The sequence below is a fragment of the Cygnus olor genome, chromosome 6, assembly GCF_009769625.2.
Source record: "Cygnus olor isolate bCygOlo1 chromosome 6, bCygOlo1.pri.v2, whole genome shotgun sequence".
Taxonomy (NCBI): domain Eukaryota; kingdom Metazoa; phylum Chordata; class Aves; order Anseriformes; family Anatidae; genus Cygnus; species Cygnus olor.
In genome coordinates, this window is record NC_049174.1 from 9151967 (window position 1) to 9179962 (window position 27996).

General features: G+C 47.4%; 2 protein-coding genes across 9 annotated transcripts in view; one reads left to right on the plus strand and one right to left on the minus strand.

Moving 5' to 3' along the window:
* UBE2F (ubiquitin conjugating enzyme E2 F (putative)) overlaps positions 1-1377 on the plus strand; it is a 67351-nt gene extending 65974 nt beyond the window's left edge. For both annotated transcript variants that reach the window (XM_040561214.1, XM_040561211.1), the window contains exon 10: positions 69-1377. In XM_040561214.1, the coding sequence (XP_040417148.1) occupies positions 69-119 (51 nt within the window). In that variant the 3' untranslated portion in view covers positions 120-1377. The remainder of the gene's footprint in view (positions 1-68) is intronic.
* A 776-nt stretch (positions 1378-2153) lies between these two features.
* LOC121072227 (receptor activity-modifying protein 1-like) lies at positions 2154-27950 on the minus strand. Of its 7 annotated transcripts, none has more exons than XM_040561607.1 (18): positions 27834-27950; positions 24712-26245; positions 24570-24628; positions 23052-23228; positions 22092-22281; positions 21992-22017; positions 21327-21399; positions 20922-21024; positions 20470-20601; positions 19653-19726; positions 19483-19556; positions 18718-19084; positions 17768-17913; positions 17492-17641; positions 12978-14445; positions 10692-10825; positions 6776-6914; positions 2993-3118 (listed from the first exon to the last, which is right to left on the minus strand). In XM_040561607.1, exons 2-15 carry the CDS (start codon positions 26140-26142, stop codon positions 14442-14444), a joined length of 3006 nt encoding a protein of 1001 aa, XP_040417541.1. In that variant the 5' UTR covers positions 26143-26245; positions 27834-27950; the 3' UTR covers positions 2993-3118; positions 6776-6914; positions 10692-10825; positions 12978-14441. The 7 variants fall into 7 exon arrangements, with proteins under 7 accessions (XP_040417547.1, XP_040417541.1, XP_040417543.1 ...); XM_040561609.1 differs by having other exon boundaries at positions 24712-26624; XM_040561608.1 differs by having other exon boundaries at positions 27636-27950.
* Positions 27951-27996: the final 46 nt, after the last annotated feature.

The window sequence follows — 27996 nt, forward strand, 5'->3', positions numbered from 1 at the left end:
GCCACCACGGTCCTCATTTAGTCCCTCTCTGGCTCTCCCGTGGTAATTCTGCCTCTGCTTCCCTCTAGGAGGACTTCCGAAATAAAGTTGAAGATTACATTAAGCGCTACGCGAGATGATGAAGGGGGATGGATGGCAGGACCACGGTTTCCATGCTGCAGAGTTGTCCTTAACTTCAACAACACCAACAAGAAAACCAGCCCGGATTGTACTAGTCCTGTGTCCATGTTGTACCGAAGAAGAAAACTAACTTCATAACTTGTCCATGTTAAAAGGAGAGTTCAGCATAAATACAGCAAGAAATTGTGTATGTTGGTTAAAAAAAAAAAAAAGTTGTTTGCTTACTTTAAAATGTTTACTCCTCTGAACTGTACTGTATATCCTGTTGATGAGATATGCTTGAGAAGTTACAAGAAATCACTATTGAAATTGTAATTACACACTTTTTTTTAACTCTTGCCTAGTTTGGGGGGGAAAAAAAAAAAAGAAAGAAGGTGGTGTGTTTTTGGAACACTTCGAGTTGGCAATAAAATGGTCTCCTGTGAACCAAATCACAATACTGTTGCCTTTGATGAGCAAAAACAATGGGAGCTTTTTCCAAGAGTCAGTGAAGTCAGGCTGAGAGCTTGCCTGAGTGCAAGCCCTAAACAAAACTCTAGCTCTGGTATTGAAATTCTGATTATATTTAATGTAAGTCCATCTTTGTCACAAGTTTGGGATTTTTATGTTATTTCCGGCTCCTGTTTGGGCTACGGTATTTTTTTTTGTTTGTTTGTTTGTATTCATTGTGTGAAGTAGTTAAAAGAAATATAGGCTAATCCGTAACTTAAGTAAATGTGTAGTATTAGTAAAATTATATATATATTATATATATATTTCTGTGAAAATGTAACAAAAGGGAGATTTTTTGTTTAAGAAATCTGCCTTTGGCTTTCAGATCTGGATGTGGTGAGGGCACATCAGGCGCTGTTGGATCTGATGAAAGTAAATTCAGGCACCATTATCTCGAGAGCACCTGATTGCGTCCCTCAACCTCCTGCACCCAAAGGGAGTGACTAATAACGCATCTAAGAGTAATACCGCACTGCACCCTCTCTTAAACACTCCTGTGCGCCTGGCTTTTTTTGGTAACTTGGAAGGGTATTATGCTGTAATTGCCTTTTCTGTAAGTAGCTGTACATCCCACACCTGGTCAGAGGATGCGGAAGCAGAGCTCCTCCCGAGAAGAGTAGCACGAACCTCAGGAATCACTTTGGAGTCCAGGCCGAGGGAATTTGGCGTTCCCGTGCTGCTGTCTGCGGTGCCCCGAGCTCCCACCACAGAGCGAAATGCTTTTATAAATAGATGAACCATAGAAATAAATGTTCGTGTGGTTTCCTACGGAGCAAACGTGTGTTGTGTAGCGCCCAGGCACTGCCTGATTGTTATCCCCGTGAACGGCTCCCACAGAGAGGTTGGGAAGCACATCGCAGCATTGCATTTTTGCTCACAAAGGCAGAAGGGTTCTGTCGAAAACACCAATTTCCTTTACTGAAGGTGCTCCTTGTACCCTCGTACCGCTGTTACCTTCCCTCCTATAGCACAAGGGGAGAAACTCCACGCTCTTTGGGCTCTCACCCTTGTTCCTGCAGGGATGGGAATGTACACGGGGTGCTGAGCCGTCCTGCAGCTTTGGAGCCCTCAGAGACCCCAAAGACCAGTGTCCTGCACTGGGGCAGGTTTGGGGTGCAAGCAGCCTGTGAGAGCAGGGGGCTGGAGCTACAGGCGTGGAAGCAAGGGGGCTGCACTGATCCAGGGGTGAAACCCCTCTGTGGGGCAAGGGCTTGCCCTGGGGGCAGCAGTGGGACCTCGGGGAGACATCGGGGGCTGCTCTTGCCCTGCACTCAGTGCACGTTCCCTCCCCAGCAGCCTCCCTGCTTCAGTCCTCTTTGCACAGAGCTGGGTGCAATCCCCCCGGCTCCTCCTCAGCCTCTGACTCTCCCCCAATCCCTCCCTCCCCTGGGCCCAGCTTGGTGTGAAGCTCCCGGGACCCCAAAGGAGACCCAACCCCAGCCCATGGGCAGCAGGTTCCAGATGGCCCTGATCCGTGTAGATCCATGTGGCTTCATGCAGGGGATGAGCGCTAAGGGTTCACATCAAAGGCTGGCACCTGCTTTACTTCTGTATTTATTTATTTATTTATTAAGAAAAGCATCCAATTCCTGTTCCTTGTCAGCCCTGCGGCACTGCCAAGGCCACCAGTGCCACCACCGGCGTCACCTCCCAGCATGGGGCAGTGACCGTCCCCGCTGGGCAGAGCCCGTCCATGGGTGGGCTGGGGGAGAAGGTGCCTTTCCTGGCGTTAAAAAGGGTAAACCAAGAAAAAAGGATAAAAGGAAGAAAAGCGAAGGTTTCATCACCCAGCTTGCACCCTGACCTGCCATCCTCGTGGTCATGGCATGTCCCAGTGCTGCGCCGGCACCGCTGGCAGGACTCCAGTCCCCCCATTTTTTTCCTTATTTTCCCAAATTTTCCTTTTTTTTTTTCCCCAGTGGAAGCTGTGGGGTGCTGGGAGGGAAGCAGGGAAAGGCCGAGCGTTGCTGCAGCACTGCCCTGGTACCCGGCGAGCAGCATCCTCACCGCCACCAGCATCCCGTGCCGTCCGGTGACCGGATCGTTAACGATTGATTTAATTGGGAACCGCCGCCTGGGGAGGGGACCGGCGGGGATGCCGCGGGGCCTCGGCACCCCTGGGACGCTCCTCGGTCGTGCTGTGCCCAAAACCCATCCTTAGACAATGCCCTCGCTGCGTTTGCTCCTCCACACCACCAGCGCTGTCATCAGCAGGGTGACGAGGACGGGCACCAGGATGAAGGGGCAGAGGACGCCGTTGGGGGGGTCGTGCAGCGCCCGGCCGGACGGGGAGCAGTTCCTGAAGTAGTGGCTGTGCACGGCGACGAAGAACTCATCCACCAGCCGGTTGGGCCAGTAGCAGGTGAGGTTCTCGGCCACAGCCGCTGTGCAGTTGGTCAGCTCCCCGTAGGTGCTGCAACACAGACAGGGGCACCGCGGTGGCACCGGGCGCCCCGTGACAGCGATGCAGCTAGGTGCCAGAAAGCAGGCTTCGTGCTACGGGGCGCTGCGGGTGCATCGGTGAGACTGCAGGTAGCCAGGTATAAAAATCTAAGCTTTTTCTTTATTCCCATCTGGTTTTGCCTCTTTGAGCCCGCTTTTAAGTGCTGGTGCTGTCTAAAGCAGGAGGAAGGAGATGACTGGGATATACTTATTTAGATACAATAACGCGCCCGTATTGGTGTTATTAGAAACTGCAGGGGGTCTGACCCAGTTAACGCTCTGACACCTTGAACAAAGCAAAAAACTTCACGAAAAGCATCTCATCCTTCCAGCCCGGCTGCCTGGAAGGAAAGGTGTTTCCACGAGGTTCAAATAACACCCGCTTTTAAAATGTCTGTATGTGTAAAAACAGATATACAAATATGTACAGATGCATTTCTCCCCCATCCCAACTACTCACGCCTAATCCTAGAACAACAGAGCTAAAAATAATAATAAAAAAAAAAACAACTATTTGATTAAAAACCTGCCTCTGGGGAAGAAATAGTTCATAGGCAACTTCCCAGCTGCTGGCAGCAGCCTCTGCATCTTAGGAGCCAAAGCATTTTCAGAGACCACAAGGAAAGAGTTAGTGGAGAACCAAATTAAAATATATATATATATATTTATATATATATTTTTATATATATATATATTTTTTTTTTTTCATTTCTTCCACATTGTCTCCTAGACCCTTGGCCATCCATGGCCACAGGCTGACAGCCACCAACTGAGTCCAGCCGTGCTGTTCGGGGAGCTGCTCCTGCAAGTCCCGGCCACGTGGCAGGGACCTTCTCGCTAGGGGTGCACTACCAGCTACCAGCTCGGGACACCGCATGCTCGCTGGGATGAACTACAGCACACAAAATCCCTCCGGCAGTGCAGGTGTGTGCCTTCCCACACCAGTCCTTAATCGGGGCTGATCACAGGCCACGGACAGGTTCTCCAAGGGAAAAAAGGTCTCCCTTGTAGCTCGTGGCATTTAGTGGGGGTGCGGATGAGTAAGTAACCACCCTCACGGCTGTCAGAAGGGATGCCGAGCCCACGCAAGAGCAGCACTGTTGATGCCTGGGGGCACAGCGTGCTTGACCCACGCTGGTCACTGAAGCCAGCAACAAGCGCCACTGGGAGCAGAGCTGCCAGCACGGGTGCTCTGCATTCCCCTTGCTACCCATGTTCCTCCCCCTGGCTGATATCCCACCACCATTTCCCCACCACCACATCCCCACCACCATGTCCCCACCTCCTCGCTCTGCTCACCAGCCCCAGCCCACGCTGGGCAAAGCCAGCTCAAGCTCCAGGAAGGGCAGGAAATATCGAGGTATTCCCTGTGTCCAGAGAGAGGTGGGGGCTCTGGGGGCTTCCATTTGTCCTGGAAAATACAGCTTGATTTATTTTCAAATATATATATAATTATATTTCTGCACTCTGCCCCAGGGAGGTAATCGAGGGATGATTTATGATTATAGGGGATCCAGATGCCAATGCCACTGCAAATCCTGAGCGATGCCCCCTGCCCGCAGCGCTGACACTGGAGCAAGATGTGTGGCACCACGAGGGCACATCCCGAAGACCCCGGGAGCTGAGCAGAACCCTCGGGGTGTATTCTTAGCGGGGCAGGGTCGGGTGACAGCCTGGTGCCCTGGCCAGGACTGACGGACGCAGCTGTGGCAATAGAAAGCAGAGGAGTGACGGTGGCTTTGCCATCGGCCCCCTCCCGGGGACCCCAAGTGGGGTGGATTTGGGGTCCTGCAGGTACAACCCAAAAAGAAGGCACTGCCTAATGGGAGAAGGGGATGAGGACAGCGACAGCACCCAAGGGAACAGCTCTGTCCTCTGTGCCCTCCCCTCCGGTGTTTGTGGACATGGGTGAGCCCCCCCCCCCCCCGAGCCTCCTCTCCCCCAGCCTCCCCTCAGAGGGAAGATGCTCCAGGGCACGCATCCCCAGCCCAGCAGTAGCTGATGTCTGCCTCACAGGTGTATCACCCCTAAATGCCACACATGGGAAATCACAGCTCCAACCCCAGCACCAGGGGGACCTGTTAGGTAGAGACAAAAACCTTCACACATTTCTCCTTCAGCTCTCCATCTCAGCCAGTTTCAAGCACCAAAATTCCTTGGTTTGGGGGAAGACACAGAGAGGACATGAGGCTCTAGGCAGGGGGTTTATTTCCATTTCTCCATCTCGTGCTCAGCAGAAGCAAAACCCTTCACTCTGAACCTGCAGCAGGCACCCAGCCCATGCCATCCCTACCTGGGCCAAGCTCCTAACACTGCTTTTCCTCACCCCAAGCCCTTACCCGTGCCGGGCAGCTTGTCTACAGCCGTAGCTGAGTTATTTCTACCCGATTTGCCAGCTGTCCTGAGGGCACAGGAGGATCAGAGGAATGTCATCTCTTAAACAACCCGAGGCTTGTGTTCCCACGGACTCATGCAATCAAATTAAAGGCAGCAAGTTTATCAACGTTTCCTCCAAGTGCCTTGGGGATAACAAGTTTAGCAGAAGCTATTTAGGAGGAGAACAGGATGTCAGAGGTAAAGAACAAGCTCCTTAATGCACCTGTGCTTCCTGAGCAGGTCCCAGCCACCATCCTGGGCAATGCCAGCAGCCCCGGGCTGCACAGAAAATATGAGAGATGCCCAAATCCCCCCTGCTAATTTCCCTATAGAAAAAGCTGGGTAATGGCTAACGCCGGTCTCGCGAAGCCAAAGCCTCTTTGAGGAAGCGGAGTGTTTTCTGAGGTTTCTCGGTATCGGAGCATCTCCCACACTGCCTTCCCACTCCTCTTCTCCCCTCCATCTTACCACCAATAAAGGGGAAAGAAACCCAGGCTGTGCTTTTCCTAGGCTATATATTTATATATAAACATATGTATATATTTATGTTTATATACACATACAAATACAGATTTGAATTTGGCACAGGAGAAGGGGACTGAGCAGGAATTTAAGCAAAACCCTATACTTCTGTGCAAAACACTCGTGGCATACAGCCACACCTGCTCACGGTTCCTAACTTCCCTCAACCCCTCAGTGTGTTGCAAGGGCTGGTTTTTGTGCACCGGGCTGGGGAACAGCCACAGCACGACAAAGAAAACAAGCACAAAGCATTTTTGAGCAACTTCAGGTAGGAAAGGGTTGAAGATGTCTCACCATGCTGAGGCAGAGCATGGGTTTTTTTGAGATGAGTTAGGGTATTTTGGACTGAGTGGAGAACCTGAGTGCAAAATTAATCTCCCAAAAGCATGTGCATCAAGCGGTGAGTCACCAGAAGGGGCAGTGGAGCACCTGCCGCCTTATGAACAGATGGATCCCCAGCACGAAGCTGACAGTGAGACCTGCGAGCTCCTCCTGTTAAAACTTCACCTCTGGGCCTCGTGGTTTCCTCAGTGTACACGGGCACACTGAGCAGGACAGGACTGCTGTCCTAACTTCTACGTACTGCGTAGGTTGGCCTAAATGAAATCCCATTTAATTCCAGGCTGGCTGAGGCGGGACGGGACCCCATGGTCCACCTGCCCCAGCTCCGCTCCAGCAGGGACACAACGAGCAGGGTGCCCAGCCCCACGTCCCGGCGCCTCCGGAAGCTCCCCAGGGATAAATTTACACCGCTGCCCATCACCCTCGTGGCTGCAGGATGTCCCCGACGTGGCAGCACCCGCGGTGCCCCCCGGGCACTTACCCCATGGTCTCGTCCCAGTCACACCACAGCTGCTGCCCGATGCCCTCCATGCTCAGCTTGAAGGGCCGGAGGCAGCGCTCGCGGATCTGCCGGCCGTACTCTGCCTCGTGGCACGCCGTCGCCGCGATGAAGTGGTGGGCTGAAAGACAGGCACGGGTCAGGCGACGGCCCTGAATCAGTTAGTCACACGACATCCTCTTGGGTAAGCCATAAATAAGAATAGATGCAGATTTATCCTCTGCTTGGTACCTCTTTGGGTTTAAACTCACATTGTTTTGGTTAAACGCAACAGTACAGACAGGTTGCTGCTGCTGCTGCTGTGCAAAGGAGCCCTTAAAAATTGCCTGCAAGGTGCTGAGCTTACAAGCAAATATCCATCTCCACGTGGAGCACAGTGAAATTCCTGTCCCCTCTGGTCTAGCCTCGGGCTGCACCTCTCTGCCATGCAGTGGTTTGGGATCAGGGGAGAAAAAGATGCTTCTTATGGGCTCAGAAAATTTGGGGCCAGAAGGCTGTATGGCACGTGGAGAAAGGGCAGCAGGGAACGGCCATGAGCAGCCTGATCAGGGTCCCAGCTAGATCACATTACTGGACGAATTTGTACAGTTTTGCCAGGAAAAATAACAGCAATGTTACACAGGGAATGGGGATCAGGCTGAAAGAAAAACCTTAGTAGGAATGATTTACCGAGGCTGGCTATAAATAATACCTTGCTCTTGGTCCCAAAGTGCCTGCTAGTGCCTTTGCAGCTACTGGAGCACATTGCAGGCGAGCATCGCATACCAGCTCTATTTTTTGCTACGTGTGAATAGCTCTGCACACAAGCCAGGGGGGCGGGGGGTCGCTATTTTTATTTTTATTTTTTTAACAAAAGAAATAATTAGCGCAGCATTTAGCTGCAGAAATGTTGGCAGTGATGGAAAGCCAGGGTGTTTTGGCAACTGAACACGGTCATCGTGCCAGCACACCTTGCCACCCAGGCGATGCTCTCCATGCACGGACTTGCTGAAGCCCCCAAATCCTTGATGCACAGTCCCACAGACCCTGAAAACCCTGACAAGAAGCCTCCTCTGAGCTGTCTTCTTGCTGGGGCTGGGAAACTGGTGCAGGAATGCATGGGGGGGGCTCGGGAGTGATGGGTTACAACGAGCCCTGTGGGAGCGATGCTGACCGTGGGGTGGGGAAAGGGAGAACAGATTAAAAGGCAGCCAGGCGAGCGGCCAAGGGGAACCAGGAGCTAAGGAGGAACAGCAGGCAGGCAGAGCCGAGTGAGACATGCAAAACAGAGAGAGAGGGATTGGGGAAGGTAAAGCCACCTGGAGAAATTCGAGAGCAACACGGCACGAGAAGGAAGAGAAGCAGAAGTCGGCTGCCCGCCGCCTCGCTCCTGCCCATGCCAATTAGCACGGAGGAGGCTGGAGCCAGGTCACTCGCTCGTACCAGCAAAACAACTGTTATTAGAGAAGCCCGAGCGCTTCCTGACATCTGTTCCTGCACCATGGCCACTTCCTGGAGGAAAACCCTAATTGGCATCTCCACCTTGGGCGGGGAGAGGAGAAACAACAGACCCTGGCTGCAGCACCTACTGCAAGCTGCATCTGTCCTGTATTCAGCACAGAAATGAGTCCTGCTGTTACAAAAAAGGGTCCCTCGTGGGCATGTTTGGTTTCTAACATAGCGAAGGGCTCTTCTCTTTCATACTTCAGGTAGAAAGGGCTGCAGAAGGAGCAAGTTCCAACAAATCCGGGGTGTTTATCTAACGAGGACTCGCGCCGCTGTTAACGAATGCACTCCCTGCGAAGGGTGGCTGATTGCCTGGTTGGAGGCATTACCGTAAGGAGCGCTAATTTGTCTTCTCAAAGTGAACATCCTGAGAGCACCAGTCAAAAAGTGATTGGAGGAAAGGCTTTTTCGGGCACCCTAGGGCCTCTTGATTGCCGTGGGATTGATGTCCTGGAGGGTCCCAGCAAACACCGAAGCTGGGCTCAGCTGAGAGCCGCAAAAAAGGAGTCACTCCTGTCGCTTAGCCAAAAAAACTGTGCTGGCACTGAAGGGCTACAAAAAGTTCAAAAAAAAAAAAATTAAAAAGATGAACTGAAACTGCTTCCATTGCAGCGCTTACAGCTGGGGTTTGGGTCAAGAGCTGTGGTTTCCCTACCCCAGAAACAATTTGGTGGACACCTCTTTCTGTCACCGCTGCAGAGCTTTCTCTGCAAGAGGAGTTTTGCATTTCGGGTCACCGTCCCCTCTGCATGACTCTTCAGGCTCCGGCCTTTTCCTCCTCGTTTTTCTGGGGCCTTTTGGGCTCTTCTTGCTGGAACACGCTGCCTTTCTTTGAAAGCCTCCTCTCAGGGGAAACATCAGGAGTCCACTCTTTATTTTCATCCTCCGGCTAGCCCAGCCACACTCGCCTGCCCAAAGCGCCCCAGGCAGGAACTTGTGGTGGCACTGAAACCCCTTGAGGAGTCCTTCTTGAGGGTTTTTCTCTAAATAACCACAGCTTCTCTCCTTGGGAAGGATTTTGTCACGGAGAGGGCGGTCAGGCACTGGACGGGGCTGCCCAGGGAGGTGGTGGAGTCCCATCCCTGGAGGTATCTGAGGCGTGATGGGATGTGTTTGCCACCACAAGGAGATGGCGCAGCCATCCTTGGGATCCTCCATCCCGGCAGAGCCACTGGGGCGGAAGGCGAGGCGCCCGGGGAGGCGCAGGGCAGGGAGGAAGGCTTATTTACGGCAGGCAGTAACAGGAGAAGGTCAGACGGGAACAGGCGGATCCCCCACCATCGGGGTGTGCTCGGGGAAGGCTGAGCGGGCACAGTAATGCTGCAGGAAGATGGGGAGCTCCCCAACATCAGCAGCCACCAGTGGCTAGTTCTATATATTTTATTTCATCTTGCAATGCTTGGGATAACCATGAAGCGAAAGCAAAAAACGGGAACGCCTCTGCTATTGAACGCTACCACGTTCATTTTATTTGCACGCTTCTTTACTCTCAGTTCACACAAACCTTCACAATTTATGTGCTTTTTTTTTTAACTGTGAGTGGCCACAGAATTACCCAGCTGCTCGAGTGGTTGGTACTTACAGAGGGAAATTTTCTTTTCGCATCCCAGGGATGCGGGGGCACCTCACTTTGAAGCTCAGGTTACAATACCACAAACCCACCAGGCCGTCAGAATAAAAACCTCAGACATCCATCTGGGTTTCACAATTATTCTGCTCAGCTGTAGGCCACATCTCTTGTCAGCGCTGGCTGGAAAACAGCAATCCTTTCATTTTCCTTTGCGCCACACACCGAAGGGGAATAACAGCTCCAGGGGCGCTGGATGAAGTCTCTGGCCTCGACACTGATTTAACACGTCAGACTGAAGGCAGCTCTAGGTTCTGGTGGGGAAGGATAACTCCAGGTCTCCTAAACAGGAAAACGATTCAGTTTTCTTGAACTGGATTTGAGAAGAAACAAGGGAATGTTTGGGGATGACAGAAGGCTTCCAAAGCACCACATCACTACAGGCTTCAGTTTCCCACCTGGCCCAGCAGGAGAAGCATGACGTCCTTGTCGGGCGCTGGTGGCTGCCAAGCACCTTTCCAGGAAGGGGACTTATCCTGAATGTCCCTGGCCTTGGCACCACACAGGGCAGAACAGCAAATACTTCTCTTCCCCAAAAAAAAACGCCCTGACTTAGCATGTAAATAAAATGAAAACCAGCTGAAAAGGGGAGGGATGAATGAAAAAGCCAGGTTGAATCAAAAGCCAGGCACCCCGAACACCGACTGCTGGCTGCCTACAGACCAAAACCCGGCATGAGCAGTTAGTTATAAAGATAATTACATCCTTAATGAATAGCGTGGGTGTTTTAAAAATAATCCGCCTTGATTGAATTAATGGGGAGAAGCACAGGTTTTAGCCACACACCGGGGATTCGGGGTTGGCATCGCCCACCGCTGGTTCCAGCCAGCTCCGACAATTATCGGCGCCGAGCATCTGCTCGCCGAGCCGATATTTCGGGTCCTTTGTAGGCAACGTGTTGCATCCTTCTGCTGAACAAACTAAATAGACATAAAAAATCCATCAGGGAGAAAAGCAACACAAATAGCTCTGGTGCCCTGTCTGCGTGCTCAACCCAGGCTGTGAAGCCAGACCACAACCTGTCGGTGAGCCACGTGTGCAGCCAGGGAACAATTTATTTCACTTTTTCTCCATGAAGGTTTTTTCCCCCCTTCCAGGCGAATAACGTGCTTCCCTCCAGCCCACCCAGACAAAGCGCTGACATTTCTCCAACAAACGTTACCCAAAATAATATGGCAATGCAGGCACAGGCAGCACCACAACCCACAAGCGCCCGCAGCTCTCGGACCAGCTCCCAGCAGGGTTTAGGGGTCTCCCCACGGGGTCTGCACGTATTTCATTTCAATCATTTTTCCACACTTGGAGGCCAAAACTCCCCCCCGATGCACAGGAAGCCTCGTGTGTCTCCATCTCGGGTCCCAGCGCACAGCAGAATGTTGCAGTAATGCTGCAAACCTGCTTGGGTTTAACAAGTAACGTGGTTTTCTTGTTAACCCTCAGCTTAATGACCTCGACCCAGCTCCCGAGGCACTATTCCTGCTTCGTCCATCATCACTGGCAATAAGGAGGCTCCCTGTGAAACCCAGGGTTTATTTTCTGAGCAGCCTCGGCGAGGAGCCACAGCCCCAAACCAGACAGAGTTTTACCATCAGTGGAAGCGGTTGCCTCGGGTCCCATCAGACAGGACCAGGGTTATTTTCAGCCAAATCCTGATCACTACGGCTTCGTGAGGAGCCCGTAACCAGCTGCAAAGGTGCCTAGAGCTTGAGCAACTGAAAAAAGGGATTTTTTTTTTCTTTTTTTTTTTTCCACCTGGGAGGAAAGCTTAGCTCAGGTACATCTGGGCAGGGTGTGGGTATCGCCCACCTGAGCATCCCCTGCTGGTGGCCCCGGGCCACCAGTGAATTTGGGAGCCCAAATCTGGCTCTGTGCTGATGGGAAGGGACAAGGTACTGGGCGCAGGCTCAGTGCCCGCCACCAACAAGCCCTGCAAGGAACAAACTGGCTTTTTTTTTCCTTAACTAGTGCAGAACATGCTTAAAGAAAAAAAAATGCAGGAGGAGGACGCAGCGAAAGACAAACGCATCCGCCACTCAGCACCGGGATTAGCTGCCATCTATCACGGCTAAGTGGCTCGCACGCAGGTAGATGTTGTGCTCCTACGTGAGGTGGAAAAAAGCAGCCCGGAGCACCGGCAGCTCCCGCTCTCATTGCCAAAAGTCGCAGCACTGAGGCACAAGGAGGAAGGTGCAGTGAAAGGACCAGCAATGCTCCCCTGCCACAGCCCCGGCGGTGCTCTCACAGAACCTCCCAGCCACCATTTCCTTCGCCCTGGGCACTGCACGGGTCCCATGGTGATGGGGACGGGGACAGGTGGGTTCTTCCTCTGGGTTTGGGGCTCGGGACCAACGAGGAGGATCACAGAAATACGGCCAGGGCATCCTACCCACGATGGAGAAAGCAATAGCGGTGTGAGACACCCCTGCGGGAACAAGCCCAAGAGGCAGATTGGTAGAGAGAGGGGAAAGGGACCGGGAAAAGCAGGGCAGAGAGAAATCCTAACTACTCGCCCATTCCCCGCGGAGCAGCAGCAGCCAGAGAGCACTAAATAGTTAATTAGGGCGCTCAGAGAAGCCTGCTGCACAGCAAAGCTCCATGCATTATGCAGCGGGGTTGGAGGAGAAAACCCACACGGCAAGCAAAGGGAAAAGGAACTCATGCAGGAGCAGCAGCGCACCGACAGTGCATGGTTTCCCCTTAAATAATCTTAAACAAACACACTTTCAATAAAAAGTAACCAAAGCACGACCCTCCCAAGCCTTGTGCTGTGTGCGTTCGGGTGACCAGCCCAACCCTCCACCTGTTGCACCTGAAGCCCCACAAACACCCGAGAGCCCCGCGCACACCGTGCCCCGCATGGACAGCGCGGTGGGTCCTAGCTGATTGTTTTTAGGAGCATCCCCGCAGAAGGAGGCAGAAGGGGAAAACGGAGGGACGGAACCTCCGGAGGCTGATTTCCACGCCGGCAGCCAACCTCAGAGGATGGCTCTGGGCACGTCTCGAGGCCGGTATCGCCCCGGTGGCTTGCCCCTGGCCTCCATGCCGCGGTGCCGGGGGCAGGCGCGCACCTACCGAGCACGAAGCAGAGGAAGCGGCGCGGCAGCGGGGCCATGCCCGGGCCCTTTCCCCGGCGGAGAGCGGCTGAGCCCGCCGAGGGGCCGCAGGAGGGAGAAGCCGGGGCTGGGAGAGCTGCCGAAGCGCGGGACGCGAAGGGCGGCGTTTGCTATTAATAACGCGGCGGAGCGAAGCCTCCAGCTGCTTTCAGAGAGAGAGGGGGGGACAAAGCTCATCCCAGCCCCGCAGCTCGGGGCTGAAGGAGGAGGCTGGGGGTTGAAAGCGTTAACGGCAGGAGTTCTGCTAAGGGAGGAGAGAGGCGAGGGCTGGAGGGAGGGAAACGGCAGCACAAGTTTTTAAAGAAGGGATTTTAACCTTTATTCACAGGTAAGAGGAGCTGCAGCAGCAAACGCAGGCAGGATCTAGAGCAGAGCACAGCAGAGGGACAGAGATGGACAAGGACGCAGCACCACAGCAGGGGCATGGTGTGGGTGCCTGCCCCTGACACCCACAATAATTCTCACCCCCTCACCCCACACATACACCTAAGCTGCCTCTCCTTTGTCTGCCAGGATTTAAAATCCAGACCTCTTCTCGTCTCCCCCACAAACCCAACAGATGGATACCCTCGGCGTTCCTGCTCCCCCTGCACCAACCCAGACCCAAAGGCTCAGGGAGCAGCAGTGGGGTGACAAGCTGACTGCTGTACCACGCTATGGGGCACAAAAGGAGGAGGCAGAGGCCCAGCTCTGCTTACAGCAACAGAAGTGGAATAGGAGACAAAAAAAAAAAAAAGCAGCCATACTCTGGAAGAAGAAAATCTAGGCTACAATATGATCCTGAAGGAAAGACGTGCCGTGCCAGGACGCGGAATGGTGCTGCAGTGAGGTTGGGCAGGGGATGCCTGCTCGCAAGTCGCTGCAGCACAGGTCTTGCATAACCACGGCCCTCAGCACCGCAAGCTCCAAAGCCTGCTTTGCTCCACGTCCTCACTGCCTCCCTCTCCTCCGGGTATTAGAAGGATACGTGACACCTCTGCAGCCCATTTAGAATATTATCAGGAAAGAACTTAAGCGTGCTGGCTATTTATTAACATCGTAGCAGCTACTGCCATGCCTAAAATGAAGTGATGTGCAAGGGTTGTGTACTTCAGCACAGCAAAGTCCTGCTGTTATTAGAGAAGTCTCACTGCGCTGAAATGTGATTTCTTCAGCCTTAGAGAAACGTGCTCAGCACTTGAACCAACTGCAGAGAACAACAGAACTGGGAAGAATCATTTAATTTCTGCCTATAGAGAAAAACAACCAACTGACCTCCAGGCTACATTCCCTCGAACAAGACTGCAAATCATGCAGTGATGCTACACAAGTTTTCATTAAGAGCTACTGAAATAAAACAAACGAAAAATACAGAATGATCCCAGAACAAGATGGACTGCAAAAATCTTCTAAGTGAAGCGTTCAGTTCTTCACAATCAGAAAATCATCTACATAGAAAGAAAGAAAAAAGCAGGTAAGTCGTGCATGTGTATGCCCAAGCTGAAATAAATGGAGCATCAGCAATTTTAGTACCCCAGAAAACCACTAGAAGCTATACTGCTCTTGCCATGCAGTTCAGAACTTTGTGTGCAGAGAAGGGAGGTTTCCTAGCTTTAAGAACCACCCAGAAGAAATTATTACAATAACATAGAGGTCTTTGTGTAACAAATCACATCCAGTGGTGTTTTTTCTTTAGTTAACTGAGTGAGTTCAAAATGAAGCTGTCAAGTCATCATTTATGAGTGAAGAGGCTCCATGCACTTCATGTTGCTCAAAGCACTGTTTAGTTTTGCTTTGAGCAAAAACCTAATTTCTCTCACCCTTTTCTAATGAAGTTACTCCTCCAAAGTTAACAGATATAAAAGATTTATAGTCATTTAAATGTCCAACTCTGCCAAAGAAACACTAAAGAAGCTTGTATCATGCTTTACTTTAGGTCTGGATTTAAGTTATTACATAAAACAACCTATAATACAGCCTGACAAAGAAGCATTATCTGTACAACTCCAGATGCTTCATCATTTTTCAGGAACATAAGGCTCTGAGAGGTATTTCGCAGTGGACACGTACCCTTCAGGAGAGCCTGAAGCCATACACACATGAGAATACTATAAATGAGCTTTTTAATAAATCATCATTTCTTAAACTTAGTACGTACTTGATTCTTACTAAGGGAAGATGAAGTTTTTTCCCCCCATTACTCACTACTGACTTGGCTATTTCACAGCACCCTCATTATGAACGTAAAAATTGTTACAGATCATCTCTTTCACAAAGCAACTGTTCCTACAATAGTATTTTTTTTCTGTTATGACTGTCAAGCCCACACACCATTTTAAAAATGACTTGACAAGGAAAGCACAATACATTTCAGGCTGTAAAAAACCTTACTAATTAAACACACTTTCAAACGTAACGTATTTTGGGGATGACCCTATATCCGTATCTGTAACCCTGAGGAAGTCAGTCAGTAGAGCTGTAACTAATAACTTTGATTCACAGAGGCATCTGCAAAAGCTTACAGGGCAGTCAAACGTCAGACTAGCAAGCCTAGAGTATACTCATTGTTTCAAAAGGAACTCAGCCACACGTTGAGATCCTTTCACCCTCTTCATCACTACATAAGGTATAACCTTAAGCTATATTTAAAATCCTGCTGAATGTCTCCAGATATTCAACGCAATCAGTCGTTCTGAAGGACTGTTCTGGTCACCGGTATTACTTCCTAGAACTAGGACTATGATAAATCAATGACCAAAAAAAGCCTAGAACCTATTTGTGCATTTAATGTGTCTAAGGAAGCATTTCTAGCTCAGGTTTCTGCTTCACCTTGTTGGGCAGAGTCACTCTCCTTTTCCATTATAGTTCTAGTGTGCAACACGCAAGTTAAGGCTGTGTTAAGGATTACTTGTGCGCTGCACTAGCACCCACACAGCACCTGATCCGAAGGATTTACTCTGACAAACAATGTTCAACAGGCGGGAATGACCCTTGGATATGTAAAACTATCAGCATAAATACTACTCATCTTAGAAGGTACTGTATCAGTTAAAAATAAACTGATTCTTTCATATCCTTGAAATGGGAGCTTTGAGACCAAAATCAGAGCTTTCAAAATTTGGTGCAGTTTTGGGAAGAAAACACTGCAGAAAACTAAGTACTGTGCAGCTGGACAGAGCGTGCTTGGGAGCACAGGTGGTGCCAAAGCGTTTCTAACAATGTATGAAACAGCACATGAAACCTGCACTGCTACTGCCTTCAGACAAGCAGAATACGAAGCTTATGGGAGACTGAAATGAGCATCAACTCAAGGACGTCTCCTAGAGGACACTAGGAATATACACACCCATGCAGTTCTGGGTTTTATTCTGGGTTTGTTTTTTTTTTTTGGAGGAACTTGTCTCACCCACTATCTGCACAACCGTAAAATTTTTCCTGAGGAAGAGGTTCCCTGTTCACTTCTTCCCAAACTACTACTTGGGGGTTTTGTTTTTCTCCCCCCCAAGGATGGTTTTGAATGAGATGACAGATCCAACAGCTGCTTCCTATTTATTCCTGCCCCACTACCTCATCCTCGCTGGCCTAGTAAGCTGAGGCCCCTGCAGGCAGTCATGCAGCACCCCCCTCCCATCCCCCTGCTCTGACTGAAAGATTAAAATGAAAGCCTAAAAGAGACTCAGTGCAAATGGTCCACCCCAAAGAGGCTAAGCCCTAGTGACCACCCAACCCACCAGAAAGCCTGGGCTGGTTGATTAAGCCAGCAGAGAGCTGTTCACAGGGTGGCTGGAGCAGCTTCCTACCGCTGGAAGCAGGATCAGTGCTTGCAGGGGAGGCACACGGGGCACCAAGCCAGCCAACCTCACGTAGCCACAGCTGGAGCTGTAACCTGCTGTGTTTTAGGAGTCGTGGCAGTGGGAGTTGGGAAGGCCCTTTCCTCTGCTCCTCCTAGGAAGCTGCAGCAAGCTGAACGTGCTGCAGCAGCCCCTGGTGTATCATCGTGCAAGATTTCCAGGCAACCCAGCAGAAGGAAAGGAATTACCTACAAAGTCCTTTAACATGCAAAAACTATAAGACATGCAAACCTACTCTGTTCTATATCTAGACAAGACCTAAGTCTCAAACATCAAAGATCATCAATTTTAAACCAAAACTGAGCCTAACTGGAATTTCTTTAAGAAATGCTACACACAAACTGGCCATTAGATGTCACCTTTGCCCAGAATATTTATGATGTTCCCCACTCAAAGTTTGCGTAATAAAAACCCAACATACCAAGTTTTATGAAGTGCACAGAGCTAGCAAGCTCACCTATTTACATATGTTCTGCAAAACAGTTAATCAGAAACTGTTGTTTCAGTGATTCATTTAGTTGTGTGTGTTTTTTTTTTTTTTTAAATGCAGGCAGAGGTTTACGATAAACTCCTTCCTAATCTAGTCAGGCTGTACAGCTACACAACGTCCCGTGTTTGCGTTTCTGCAGGCTGGAATACTCACTTATTTACGTTGCTTTCCCCCCTGCTACAGCTGGGCGTTGACTTCCTTAGGATTACAGAGGTCCTTTCCATAATAGAATTGATGGACAAGCCACTGAGGATACCTTTATTGTTCTTCCTCACCTCCAGCAGAGCATCCACAATTTTGTCTCTGTAGGAATAACAGCAATGACTGATTACATCACATTTTGTGCAATCCACTTAGCACTCTAATTAGTTATTGCAGATGTTGGATTCATTACAAACCAGGGTAGAACTGAAATACAAATACTCTCACCTACTAGCCTCTGGATGAATTTCTTGAAGTTTCTTCATTAACTTGGTAAAGCTGCTCAAGTTCAAGGTATTAGGAGAAATAAAGGCACCAAATGAATTAGTGGAGAAAGGAGCAGATGCTTTTTGCAGGGAATTGCCTCCAGTGTCCTAGAATTGCATCAAAATCAGCAAAAAGTGAACAGGTTATGTATTGTACAAATTTTATGGCAGATCTTTACTACTAAGAAATACTTCTGTTATGGAAAAAGAAAAAATGAAGAAATACAGACTCAGATTAGTAAGTGTTTTAACATGAGCAGTCACGTTATCAGACCTGTAACTTAGAAATAAAACTGCACCACGTATTTATTACCATACTGGCATTCCTGCTGCGTTACTTTAGGTCCAGCTGTTATTTCCCAAAAGACTACAACTTGTGAAGTTCAATCCCCAAACACAGCCTATCTATACAGTTTGTCAGAGCAACACCAATTACTAATTTTGCCTCATCCTCCAAGGACCGACCAACCTGAATGAATTAAAAGAAAATTTACATATGATACTTCTTTAGATTTACATTTAAAAATCCAACAGCTTCTCCTCCAATGTCCCAAAATCTTTTCTGTATAAAATCTGAAGGCATTTAAATAGAAAGCATTTCAAGTGAGAACTCAAAGAGGACAAAAGCAAGATAAAAAATCCCGTGCAAATGCCTCGGTTGCTGGTTTAGGATTAAGAAAAAGAGGGACCATCACAACTTGATGCAGGAACAAGTGAACAGTGCTCTCACTCTTCTCCAGCATGACAGAAATTTATTACTGACACGTAACGTGCTTTCATATCCTAACATCACTCAACATATGCTAAGGTAACATGTTACAGAGCTGTAAGTTTTAATGCTCTAGTCTGCCACATAAAGGAGCTGCAGTAATCATTACTGAGCTTTTGATTAACTGCAAACAGAAAACGCACCGACTCTTCAACAGAGGATTTCGGACCAGAACACTTTGTTTCCAAAGGTGCTTGGGTAGAGCAAGGAATTTTTAAAGCAGCTGTGGGAAGGAGAGGCGCCTTCTCAGAAGCACAGGTGGTATCAGGAGCTTCCACTGAATTGGAGGCTGAACTGAGCGATTTATCCTGATCCTTTCTTTGACTGTCGTTGACAGAGTGGAATTCACGCCACAGCTTCTTCTTAAGTATTTGGGAAACAGAATATTTGTTCTCTGATGAATCATTTACAAGCTCAACACTTATTGTTTTTCCTTTTATTTGTTTCTTGCTCATTTCCTCTACTGCTAACTTTGCTTCATTAGCATCTTTAAAGCCAAGAAATGCACATCTAGACACAAAATACAAATAGGAAACAAAGTAAAGCACATCTTAAGTTAAAATACAATGTTGATAAGAATGTCAATAATACCAGGAACTGTAGCAGAGGGGTTGGACCAGGTGACCTACAGAGATAACTTCCAACCTTAACCATTCTGTCAGTAAGAACACACCATAATGGTTCTGATCTTTTGAAACATTAACCGTATCTCAACAGAAAATTTCAGATTACTTAGCTTCTCTTAAGATGAGAAGCTGTCTGGAATTACAGATTTTTGTCAGCTTATCTGTATCTACGTTACTTACTGAAACAGAATAAAAATAAATTAATGAACAACTCCCTCTTCTCTCCCATGATCCATTTACTTCAACAGCAAAAATTCTGAAACAAGTAAAACTTTTATGTACCTGTGGTTACCAGAATCCACACAGATAAGAATGTCAGAAATCTGGTATTTCCGGAAATGTGATCTTAAGTCACCCTACAAAAATACAAGCACATTTTGATTACAAATGTATACTATGAAAATTCTGAAGAGAGGTAAGACACTACTGCTATGTAACAAAAACGGGCGTACCTCTGACACTGAAGAACTTAGGCCACCAACACAAACAAAGAAGGACTTGTTCACACTTTCCCTTATCTTTGCTTCTGGTAATAAACAGGAAAAAGCAAATTGTTACTATTATTTCTATTATTTCTATTATTATCTACTATTATTATATTATTAGCGTTTAAGCTAACGTCTTCTCTGTAAGTTTCAGAAAACTTAGACAGAAAACCTTTTAAAAAGGTCAGTGAACGATAAGTATCTTCTAACAGAAAATGAAATATTGCCTTGGAAATTTGAAGAGCTCAGTTTCTAAAAAGCTCTCTTCCTCATTCCCTGAGGCATGAAGAGGTGGACAAGGTAAGGTTTCTAGCTACGGTCAGAGAGAACGCTGGTTTGAACTAGCGGATCCCGATGCCTAAGCACGGATAGCATACTGTAAGTCCCCGCCACGGGGCGCACGAGCTCTCTGCTTTTACCATTCTGGGCTTTGTAACCATGCCCTTCACCAGGACCCTTGGTTTCCTAACACGGACCTGTCCCAGATAACTCTCGAGAAGTCACTATGTAGAAGGATGCAGAAAAGAAATATCCCCAGCTACATGGCTGGCTAAGCATTTACTAATTTGGATGTAACCGCAGTAGGTAAAGTTTTTGAGGAAAAATGTGAATGAGAAGAGCTGTGTAACTATACAAGATTCACTGCAAGTCAGTGCAAAAAAGCATGAAAATCCAGCTGGCATTTTCTCCAAGTTCCTCACACTTTTAGAAAGCACACAGAGTATTCAAATATTAAATATCAACACCATTATTAGGTACGGCAGCTTAAAGCACATGACCTCACCTCTTAAATCAACTGTGTCTTGTTTTTCTTGTTGCTCTTCCATTTCTTCAGATATTACTGAAAATTCTGCTACTGTCAATTCCTCTTTAGCATCAAACCAATATTCATTCCCGTCTTCGGTTTTTACATAGCCTTAACAGTTCAAATAAATTTCAGTGTGTTAAAATTCAGAGCCCAGTATTTCCTATGAATATCAAATTTCTATGTGTTTAAGAGGATTCCAGCTACCTATGTTATTTTCCACTACAACTGGAAAAGGTTTCACTTACTTTCACACCAGGTTTTTTCTCACAATAAGGTATGTTATATGGCTGATATATATGGACATTGAACTGTCCCTTCTGTGATGGAAAGCTTAACATTAGATGTTTTACACGGTTTTCTACATCATGCCCCCCGCACAATTTAGCTAACAAGTCATGAAGTATTTGCACTAGAAGCAGCGGGCTCACCATGTTGCACATCCTGATCTTTACGCTGTCCTTGCAACGTCTTGGAGGAAGAAGAGCCACTAGGCTGACCGCCACCAGTTAAATACACGATCTGTGTATTGTCCTATAAGTATATTTCAGTTATAGCACAGAACTTGCACTTGATAATATGTTATGTTTTGGACATTCAAAATATTAATTAAACAGGTAAGTGTTAAAAAAAAAAAGTGAACCTACTGATTATCTTCTAAGAATCCCAAAGTTACTTTATTTTGGAAGGATGATCAACATGAACTGCATTTGCTATTACTGGCAGGGAATCCCAACGTGAGCCCTAACGACTTTAATTGCATTTGCATATACCTAAAGGAGCCTATGCTCAGCAACATAAGTGTCAGTGAAACTCAGTAAAGACAAAATCCCTACCACGTTGACAGAAGTGTTAGTTTCTTGCAGTTTTAGAGCTTCAAAGTCTGCTTTCCTCATGCCTGAAACAGAACTGTAACAGAACCAAGAATGTAACACAAAATATGGCACAACAAATTTTAATTCTACAATGACACTGAGTACTCCGAAATACTGATATAAGTATTTCCAGGCACAGATTGAGAAAAGCTTGCAGTAAAATAAGATGTACTTTATAAGTCTTAATGTAATTAGAGAGCCAAAGTTTTCAATACCTGTATTTTATAAAAGCATCGATTGCAATCTGATATACATACAAAGCTGTATTCTAGATCTAGGGTTTAGATTATTTTTTCTTTATACCTAGAAGTCTTAGTAATCACGTTTTTAGTTTATACCTAGAATTTTAGTAATCAAAGTGCTGAACTGAGAACATGACCTGTACATCGAAAACTTTTTCTATAAAGACAGTACAAGTACCACTCCACAGTCTGCATATGAGAACAGTACAGAGTAGAACTTTTCTTAAAATAAAATCACTGTGCCCAAAGTATTAAGGTAATCTTCCAGCTAAACAGTTTGGAGCAACAAGATGCATCCTGAAATCAGAAATCCTAAGTTCAACATCTTTTAAGGTCCGCTCCCATTTACTCTGAAGTTTAGTACCATGAACAAAGACTACTTACTCATAGCACAGGTCCTCGCTGAACAACTGTCAAAAGAAAAAAGATTTGTCTTAATTTTCTGGAAAAAAAAAATTACAATCAAAAAGCAGTAAAACATTACCTTGCATGGGACGTAAGAAGAAGAGATTGGGAACAAGTTTATCTCAACTGACAGTGGTGGAAGTGCATTTAAAGGTATGCCCATTTTTATTTTCACTCTCATGCTGTTGTAATTCTTTTTTAGCTCTTCCAAAACCAACAAGAGAGATGAACCTAATTCAGTCTTAGCATAACCATTTCCATGGTATCTGCTAAAATATATATAAGAAAAAAAAAAAAAAATCAGACAAACATTTTATTTACTACTTCAAAAATTGCTTAAATATTTTACAGCATTTAAAAATTCTACCTTTTTTTTTTTTAACTGGTATCAATAACCCTGTTCATATTGATAAACATTAACTTCTTTTTTCCTCCTTTTTTTAATCCGCATTTCCAATGTCTTTCTTTGTACTCTGCCATTAAAAATTAATGAATTTATACTTCTGTGCAAGAGCCCGATGCTTTCAGCATCTAGAAGATGCTTCAACTATTTTCCCTGGAGCAGACTAAGCACTACAATATCTAAGGCAGGGCTTCTCGGTGGAATCCCAGGTTTGTTGCAGGACACACACTTCACCAGCTAGAGACCCTTCAAACACCATTCCCTTCTTGCATCAACTCTCAGTTCTGCAGCCCTTCTCTTCCTCATTTACTACCTTGTCCCCAGTTCCCCCTCTGTGCATCCAGTCCACTCCAGATTGTTCCTCCTGTACCTTTCCTCCTCTTTGGAAAGACATTCCTGGAAACCAACTGTTTCTGTTGGGTCTGTGAATGCCCTTCTTAAAGGCACTACAGGACAGATTAAATTTTAGGCTGAAAATGAGACTTGGCAGTTCTGAGAATGTAAACTCCTTCAGATAAAAATGATAGCTATTAAACACTATCAAAAAGTATGAATAAAATACATCCATAATACTTAGCAATTAATGCCTTTTAACCAAATCGTGTCCTTCTGAATGAAATACATTAAGGTACATGCCTGCTAAAGCATACGTTTTCCTCCAAAGCCAGCTTGTAAACCTTCAAGCAGTGCTGATAGCACATCTGATAATGAGTGGTTAGAATCTGCAATTCTGCTTCAACAGCTCTCTGCAGTAGATTTTGACAGTAGCTTGACACAGAGTTCTTCACAGTTTGTTTGTTGAGGTGTATTGGCCTTTAATATAACAATAAATAAAACCGTGAAGCATGTGAGTCAATTATAGGTTTGTCATGTCTTATTTTGGGACAAGTAGCTTTCCAGAAGCTATTTCTGATACAATTTAAGGGAAAAAAAAAAAGAGAAAAATGAAATCAGTTCCTCCTATTCACTCCCCTGAAAAAAAATATGTTCTACAGCAGCTAGTGGCACAGCTTTCACACTCTATCTAGCCTTCACTGAGAGGCAGAAACTGTGCTAGTACCTTCATCATTTTTGTACAAATTGTGCGGTCACAAGAATGAAGAGAAACTTAGCAACTCTGCTCATCTACAGATGTACTTACTTTGTTTTCAGAGTCCCAGCATATCCATCTATCTACTTTTTTTAGAGCCACAGAGTATTTTATTGTATTATTTTCTTTTTAGCTTCACATGGTACTTTAGGATGTAAAGTACCTCTGAAGGTCTGCGGTCTGAACCTCTGTTCAAAGCAGGACTAACTTCAAATTAGCTCAGGGTCTTATCTAGTCCGGCTTTGTTGCTGGGTTGGTTGTTTTTTCTCAATCTCAGAGAAAGGAGGCTACCACCTCTCCAGTGCTGTGCCAACACCGTTCTCACCATAAAACCAAACAAGTAACCAAACCAACAGTTTCTCCCACCCACTTAGAACTTCCCTCACCACGACCACTGGCTCTCACCCTTGCTTAGCAGAGATGCATTTTGGATTTGGCTCCTCTTCATACCCCAGCACCAGACTGCCAAAGACCCCAGGGAGGTCCCTGCCTCCCCTCCGTGCTGACCAAGCCCAGCTCCCTCGGCCTCTCTCTCTTCCATCCCGTGCTCCCCACACCCCTCGGCAGGGGAGTCTCCCTGCTTTGCCGCTCTCTGGCTTGTTTAACACACCCCACAGCTGGAGGAGCCTTTCCTGACACAACCCCACAGGCCCCAAATTCAGGATAAACACTTCCTTATCGGTTGGCTGCGCTGCTGCCAATGCAACCCCAGGATATGCTCTGCCTTCTTTAGCATGCAGGAGCACTGCTGACTGATACTTGACCTGTCCAGTGAGACTCCCAGCTCCTTTTCTGCCAGGCTGCCCCTTGGCCAGCCTGCAACCCAGCCCATGCTGTTTGGTGCAGAGCTGCTCCGGCTCCTACTGCGTGGCTGCCTTCGTCTTCGTTCAGCTTCAGGTCTCCACCAGCTCATTCACCTCGGCTGGCCAGATACCTCTGGAAGGCAGCCCAGCAATCTTCTGTTGCGGTCAGTTTTGCCAAGTCGCAGACAGCCTTCCGATCTCAAAAAATCCAGGTCTTACCCAGCACCTAGAACGCTAAACCAAGAGCAGTTCACTACCCACCTGTCATTGTTTAGCTTTAGATCCCCGCTACGCAACTCAGCTTTGGATTCCCACTGCTCCTAAATAAAAATCATTGAAAAGAAGTTACAGGTTAACATTTGGATAGACAAGTCCCGAGCAACTTTAGGTCAAAAAAAACTACCTTCATTTGTGAACTTCTCTCAGCCGTTGCAGTATTGCCATCCGGGTGCTTTCCCAGCGTGTCATTAAGCTGTGAGCCAACGTCTTCCACACTACCAGCTCCACAGGGCCCGTCCCTGTAGCATGCAGCATCTGTGCAGGTTTCATGGTGCCACCCCGCAGGCCGGGATTTGTTCATCATTGTTATCTCTGTATTGACAGCCCTGGACATGAGATGGACCCGGGCGCTGGTACTCCTGCTGGTCGTAAAGCAAGCTCTGAAATCAGAGCTCGCATCGACAGCCTGGTTAACTTTGGAGTTGCTGGTGAGGTTTATCAGATTTTCACAGCACTCCGGTTCCAGGCTGAGAGAGCTGGCGTTTCTGCCAGACTGATCTGCAACTTCCACCCCAAACAAGCGACTCTCGGTGCTGACAACCATGCATGCAAGAGGTTCCTCACAAGAATAAAAATTGCAGTCCCTTGTGCTTTTGCACAATTGCGTGGCTCTTGCAGGGGCCTTTCTTGGTGGCAGCAAAGGATTTTCTTGCTTCACTGCCATGCTGTGAACATGCCTGTCATTCTGCTCAGACACCTCTTTATTCGGGGCCACCAGGGGTGAATGTGTACCATCAACCAGGGGAGCATCTTTCACCTCTCCGTTTTCTAAACCATCACACATGAGCAGATTTGGATAAACCCTTTCCTTACCCCCACAAGCATGACTTTCAAGTATATTTCCATAAAGAACATTGTTACATGCTGTATGCTCTTCCTTATGATCACAAGATGTGCTGCTGCAAACCAGCAGAGAGTCCTGAAGCAGCTGGGGAAGCTCTGGCACAGCTTCTTCCGTGTGGACCTGGTCCCCTATGCAGTACTCAGGGGCAGAACAATCTTCTACCACATCAACAGGACTTTGCTCCTTTGCAGCTCCACCACCTGGAACCTGATGAGCTGGATCCATCAGCTTTAGGGTTTTGATCCCTACAGTTTCCCATTGCTCAGAAAGCTCACCTGAGCTGTCCCTACCATCCGGTTCTTGCTCGTTAGCACTGATGTACTCCAGCTGTGAATCTTCTTCACCTACACGGATCTGTCTGCAACCATCACACACGCCGCAATTGGAACGCGTATCGCTGCACACCCTTCCCAACGTACCAGATTCTTTCTTGCTTTCCTCTACCTGCTCACAGCAAACTCGCTTTCTCTTCTTATTGTACATTTCAATATCTGCATCTAAAGATGAACTTAAGCAAGGTAAGCTTTCCTCTTGCAACTCTAAGTCTGAAACACTGGCACAATGTGCCTGGCCAAAACCAGAGACGTTAGCTCCCGCTGCAGGGTCTCTGATCAGAGTTTGCTGAGCTTTCTCAGAATAGGAAAAGAGGTGAGAGGTCTGAACAGAGCCCCGCATTTTGCTTTTAACGTCGCTGCTCTTTTGTAATTCCATGGTACAGATACTGAAGCCCTCCCTCCTCAGAAGTAATCCACACAGCTCACTTCACTGCAAGTTATCCAAGTCATCAGCTCGTCTCTTCCTATCAGTTTCTCACCTTAACAAAAATAAGAGAAGTTCGATACTCCATGGTGTACGAGAAGACAATGCTGTTTAAACAAAGATGTTAAACTATCCCTCTTATTATTCCCAATTTGAGCGCAGAATCAAGGAATTACACATTCTCAAGGACATCCAGAGCTCAATTAAGGCTCGTAAAAGAATTTGCTATCCTTTCGTCTGTGATTTCAATTGAGTAAACGCATCCCGACAGACCAAACAATCCTATTTTCTTACATTGCTAGGCAAAGTTTCCGTCCCCTTACCATTGAAGCATACCTTGGCTGAATCACCACAATCCCCGTAGATACCCACCGAGCTCTTTGCGTCACACACTTTGTCACAGCACACAAATTGTTTCAATGCATGTACTGACTCTGAAAACAAGGATGCAGACATTACCCTGGATGCAGTGACCACAAACTGACCTCACATTATTCCTACCGATTTTGTATTTGGCCTGTAAGCATTCCTTGCCGCAGAAAGCTAAATCTTCTTGATCCACGACCAGGGCATTTACTGTAGGGATTATCCTGCAGACAAGGAGCTATGTACATTTTAAAAACTACTGAAGTGAGCAAACTGGTGAACTTAGAGCTCTGTGCCCCCTGAGAATTACAACCCCTCCAGGTGTTGGATAAGTGGGAAATGGAAGCATATTCCTTTTAATCCTGGGGAAACAAGAAGAAATAGCTACCTAGCATGGAACCGTAAAAAAATTTAATTATCTTTAGACCCAGGAAGTGCAAGACATAATGGAAAGCAGGTATTTTTTTGGATCAGAATGCTTCTTTCTATGACAGAAGAAAGCTGGACAAGTCACCAAAGTTTTTTCCCGCACTGCACTTACAACACAACTAGTTTTATACCAAACATGTAGAAAAGGCAGAGAAAAAGCACTGGGGGATAGAGTCACTCCTCGTGAAGTTTGTTTCTCATGAATGGTTGTCTCTGTCTTCACAAAACATGTTTTTAACAAAGAAAGGGACATGTAGAGGTGACAGCTGTTTCCCAGGTATGCTTTCTGAACTATTTAAACAAAACTTGTCTGTTTTATAATGTGCAGCAAAACGCAGCCTTGCCTGCAATGCTCCCCTCTCCCTGAGCAGGCAGAGCAGCCCACGGGCTCACAACCTGATCTTCATCTGCTTTCAAAAAACACCTCCTGTGGTGTGAGGCAGCGGCTCATCTCACAGAGGTACCTGCACTGCCCAGAAGGCAGCCAAGGAGGAGGCTGGAAGGAAACCAGAGGGCTTCCCTGCACCAAAACTGGCTTAGTTCTCCTATTTACAACACCGAGGATCACCATTAACACAGTGTTATTTTGAATACTAAAAATCTACAGAGAGGTTTAACGAGTGACCGACAAAAGCCAAAATAAACCTTACCACGACCTCGTTATCCACTGGTGCACTTAGTTTTGTCTCTAAACCACTACCTTTCTCTTTACACATGCAACTTTCGCTTAGAGCAACCACATGTGTGAAATCAGGTCTCACTGTAACACCACCGGAGCACACCCATACACAAATTACCAAACACCACCACCGAGCAACAGCCCCTCCCAACTTTCCCCTCAAAATTACACGACAAAATCCCAAATCACGGCACTTTTCCTGCCTCAGGGAGCCCCACAGGGATTCTCCTCAGCCCCCTCACCCCCTCAGTTGCCTCAGCACGCGCCCAACTGCCAACGGCCACCAATGCCCGCCCACGCTCGCCGCCCATTGGCTGCGAAGGAAGCTCCCG

What these genes read in the sequence shown, in the direction of transcription:
- LOC121072227 (XM_040561607.1), bottom strand. Translation starts at nt 26,142, where the DNA reads ATGGAATTACAAAAGAGCAGCGACGTTAAAAGCAAAATGCGGGGCTCT. An exon ending in CTAAAGCTAAACAATGACAG is followed by an intron (nt 23,229 to 24,569) that starts GTGGGTAGTGAA and finishes GTTATATTAAAG; the next exon opens with GCCAATACACCTCAACAAAC. An exon ending in AGATCAGGATGTGCAACATG is followed by an intron (nt 20,602 to 20,921) that starts GTGAGCCCGCTG and finishes TGAACTGTTAAG; the next exon opens with GCTATGTAAAAACCGAAGAC.